Genomic DNA, 4041 nt, shown 5'->3' with positions numbered 1-4041 from the left:
AGGGACATCCCCTCAAATACCTAGGGTCACCCAGGACCCCCAAACACCCCTCTGCTCCAAGGGGTACTCAAGGACCCTCAGCACATAAGGGAACCCCCATACCCCACAGCTCTGAGGGTTACCCAGGGACCTGCAGCACCCAAAAGTATCCAGGGTCATCCAGGTACCCCTAGGACCTGAAGCCCCAGAGACCCCCAGCAGAACTGGGGGCCCCACAGTGGGAGAGTTGGTGGGGAGGGGGAGTAGATTGTGCCCCCTCTCCCCCAGCTCTCCCACTTCACCAGGGGTGGCTTTGGAGCTGAGCAGGTCAAACCCCAGGGGTCTGGGGCAAGCAGAGATGGTTGTGGAGGTGGAATGGGGTCAGCAGTGGGGCTGGTCCCCAGGGGAGGGGGTGCTCGGCTGGGGCTCAGAACAGCCCGCAGTCCTTGAGGTTCTCCTTGATGATGATGTCAGTGACGGCGTCAAAGACGAACTTGACGTTCTCGGTATCGGTGGCGCAGGTCATGTGGGAGTAGATCTCCTTCACGTCCCGCCGCATGTTCAGCTCCAGGAACTGCAGCTTGATGTAGTTGCCCGCATCGTCGTAGGTGTTGGGACCTGGTGGTGTGGCAGTGAGCAGGATCCCTTCCTGGGCTGGTCCCCCGCCAAAATGCCAGCCCGGGATTACCCAGTGCTCCCTCGGGTGGGTAAATCTTGCACGCTTCCTCAGCAAGGCTCATGCAGCACCACTTGCATGGGGTGCTGAGGACACCTGGTGGGGGACTCCTGCGGGGGTGGTGGCGCCCAGCCCTCCAGCAGCACCCCACCGCCACCAGCCCCCGCAGACTCACCGTCATAGTCAGGGAAGCAGATGCTGAGATGGGCCTTCTTGATCTTCTCCAGGAAAACGTCCTTCTTGTTGAGGAAGAGGACGATGGAAGTGGTGGCAAAGTAGCGGTGGTTGCAGATGCTGTTAAAGAGGTGCAGGCTCTCATGCATGCGGTTCTGCGGAGGGACACAGCCTCGTGGTGACGCCCAAGTCATGACTGGGGCAAAGCAGAGGGGGTGTGAGGTGGTGAGCGTTCCTCACCACTTCATCATCCTCCACCAGGACCATGTCGTAGGCACTGAGAGCCGCGATGAAGATGATGCAGGTCACACCCTCAAAGCAGTGGATCCACTTCTTCCTCTCTGAGCGCTGTCCGCCCACGTCGAACATCCTGGGCAGGACAAAGGAGGGTCAGCACCCCCCCTCCCTGTCCACCCCCTGGCACCAGCCCTTACTGGGGCCTGGCCCCCACCTGAAGTTGAGGTCTTTGAAGGAGAACTGAGTCTCGATGATGCCGGTTGTCTTGACGCGAGAACGCAGCACGTCCTGCTCTGTGGGGACGTAGCCGGGGGTCACCAGGCGCTCCAGGTCTGACAGGTAGCTGGCCAGGCACGCAGTGGGCATGAGACATGGGTTGGAACGCCCCTGATGCCTGCCCCACCCACACTCCCTGAGCCCACCACGTACTAGCCCGCAGAGTCGTTGAGCTGGTACTCGGAGGCGCGGTCAAAGCAGGCTTGGATGCCCGAGTCCTTCCAGAGCCGCCCGATGATTTCTGACATCTCCTTCGGCATGGTCCCCTCCTCGATGGTGTCCGAGAGGTGCAGCAGCTTACGGGCATCATCCTGTGAGGGACAGGGGTTCAGTGGGTCCTGGGGGCTGCGGGGAACCCCTGCCCAACATGGAATACCCTCACCTGGCGAGCCGTGTCCCCGTACTGGATGTTGAGGGTGGTCATGGCCCGCACGATGGCCAGCATGGACTGGAGCGTGTTGCTGTAAATGATAGCAATGAACTCCAGGCATTCCTCCAGTGAGTAACCGTCCTGGTGGATGATCCTGGCCGGGGAAGATCACAGGCATGGGGCTGAGCTGGGTGCCGTGGAGCTGAGCCACGCCATGGCAGTGGCACGGGGCAGTCAGGCACAGTGGGAGAGGGAATCCTGTGGCTGCAGTGTGGGACGGACACTGTGCATGGTGGGCACGATCAAGTGACCCCACCCTTGGCACTTACTTCATCTGCTTGACAATGGTGCTCTTTCCCGACTCCCCTGCTCCTAAGGGGACAAAACACGGGTCATGGTGGTGCCCTGGGCACTCCCAGCTGAGCCCTGTGCTGGCTCACTGAGAACCTTGGTGCCTGACGTGGCTGTGGGCACTGCTGGCTGTGCTGGGTCCCTGGCTCAGGGTGTGCAGGGGGATTAACAGCCTGGTGCCAGCGGCATTAAGGTTAGCCTGAGCTGCTGTGTCTAATGGGATCTGAAGCAGCTCAGCCAGGGACACTCTCAGGAGCCCAGGGGAGGGGTTGGGGACATAGTGACATCGCAACCTTCCAACCTACACCCAATGCCCCAAACTTGTGGCTGTGCAGGCAGATGTGTCCTGGGCCAGGCTGTGAGGACAGTGATGCCACCCATGGCCTCACCACATGCACAGCACCCCGATCCTCAGGCACCACTGGGGGACTGGGAAGGGCTGGGAGGGACACACAGCACAAGGGGGCTCCAGGGACAGACATGGGGTGGTGGAATGGGCTGCATGGGGGTCCCTAGGAGGATGGGGCAGGGGTGCTGACAGACTGAGGTGGTGATAGGTAGTGTGGGTGAAGGCTCTTAAGATGGGTTGGCTGGGTTTGGGGGACCTGGAAGTGGGAGGATGTTAGGTGGGCTGGTTGGGTTGAGGGATATATGGGTAAATCTTAGGACCTTAGGATCTCAGGATCTCATCTTCTTGTTGAGAGGGTCTGTTGTGTTTGGGAAGCCTGGTAAGAGGTGCTGAGCAAGTTGGGATGAGCTGTTTTAGGGGATCCTGGGAATGGGGGGGCTGTTGGTGTGGCTGGTTGGGTTTAGGGGTGCTGAGGGAGAAAGCAAACATTAGGTGGGCTTTTTGGGTTGGCTGGTTGGCTTTAGGGGTGCTGTGGGGGTCAGAGGACTGCTAGAGTGGTCTGACTGGATTTAGGGGTGCTTAGGAGCAGGGGCCTGGGGACTATTGAACTGATTGGGTTTAGAGTGGGGTCAGGGAAACTTTGGGTGTTTTATTGGGGAGGGGTTGGTTGGTTTTAGGGATGCCTGGGAGTGGGAGGCTGTTTGGGACACTCCTGGGTCGTGATGGTTTAAAGGTGCTGGAGGCATCAGGAAAACATTGGGTGGGCTCTTGAGAAGGGGAGGTTTGGTTGAGGACTGTTGGCAATGGGGTTGATGTTGGGGAGGGCTGCTTGGTTTTAAGGGTCCTGGGTGAGTCAGGAGAATGTTAAATGGACTGTGAGGGTGGGCTGCTTGGGTTTGGGGTCCATCTGGGAGCCAGAGGAATGTTGATTGGCTGGCTGGGTTTGGGGGCAGCTGTGGGGTGTGCTGGTTGGGTTGAGGGGTGCTGGTTGGGTTGAGGGGCACTGGGGTGCATTGGGTGGGCTGTTAGGGTGAGATGCTCATAGGATGGGTATGTCCCCCTGGGGTGTTGTGTCCCCCTTACCCAGCAGCAGCAGCTTGACGGTCCTGGCATCCTTCTCAGCATCTTCCTTGAGCTTCTTCTCCAGCTCTCGGGAATGCTTCTCCTCGGCACTGGCCCCGGCTCCCATCCTCAGCCCCGCAGCTCTGCGGTTCACCACCCGCTCCTTGGAGGTCAGCACCAGGATGGGCAGCGAGCTCCAGCCTCCCGCCGCCTCCAGCGCTCGCTCCCGTGCCCGCCGCCGCCACTGCCACCACCGTCCGCCGATGTGCGACAAGGACGGGGCCAAGGTCCCGCGGGGCCGCCTGCCGGGGGGCTGCGCTCAGCACCCGGGGCTTAAGCTGGGCCCCCCCGATAAACCCCCTTCAATCTGCAGCGGGCTGAGCTCAGCAATCCCGTGGTTCCCGGAGTCAGCACTTCTGCCGGGAGGGTGCCCCAGCCCCACCAGCCCCCAGCTTTGCCTCCACCCGGGGGCTGGGGCAGTGACCCGGCCACCCTGGGGGAAGTGGGACCCCTACATACCTCCAGCTCTGCTGTGGACCCCAGGGGTTCGGAACTGGGGGGTGGGAT

At 61.0% G+C, this 4041-nt stretch overlaps 1 protein-coding gene across 1 annotated transcript; it reads right to left on the bottom strand.

The window, feature by feature from the left end:
- Positions 1-342: 342 nt before the first annotated feature.
- Positions 343-3601, bottom strand: GNAT1 (G protein subunit alpha transducin 1). Its single transcript, XM_059856351.1, has 8 exons — positions 3496-3601; positions 2042-2084; positions 1725-1866; positions 1496-1653; positions 1281-1409; positions 1070-1199; positions 831-984; positions 343-597 (listed from the first exon to the last, which is right to left on the bottom strand). Exons 1-8 carry the CDS (start codon positions 3599-3601, stop codon positions 407-409), a joined length of 1053 nt encoding a protein of 350 aa, XP_059712334.1. The 3' UTR covers positions 343-406.
- Positions 3602-4041: the final 440 nt, after the last annotated feature.

Source organism: Haemorhous mexicanus, chromosome 11, assembly GCF_027477595.1.
Source record: "Haemorhous mexicanus isolate bHaeMex1 chromosome 11, bHaeMex1.pri, whole genome shotgun sequence".
Taxonomy (NCBI): Eukaryota; Metazoa; Chordata; class Aves; order Passeriformes; family Fringillidae; genus Haemorhous; species Haemorhous mexicanus.
The sequence above is the reverse complement of the archived record's forward strand: the minus strand, read 5'-3'. Positions and strand labels throughout refer to the sequence as shown.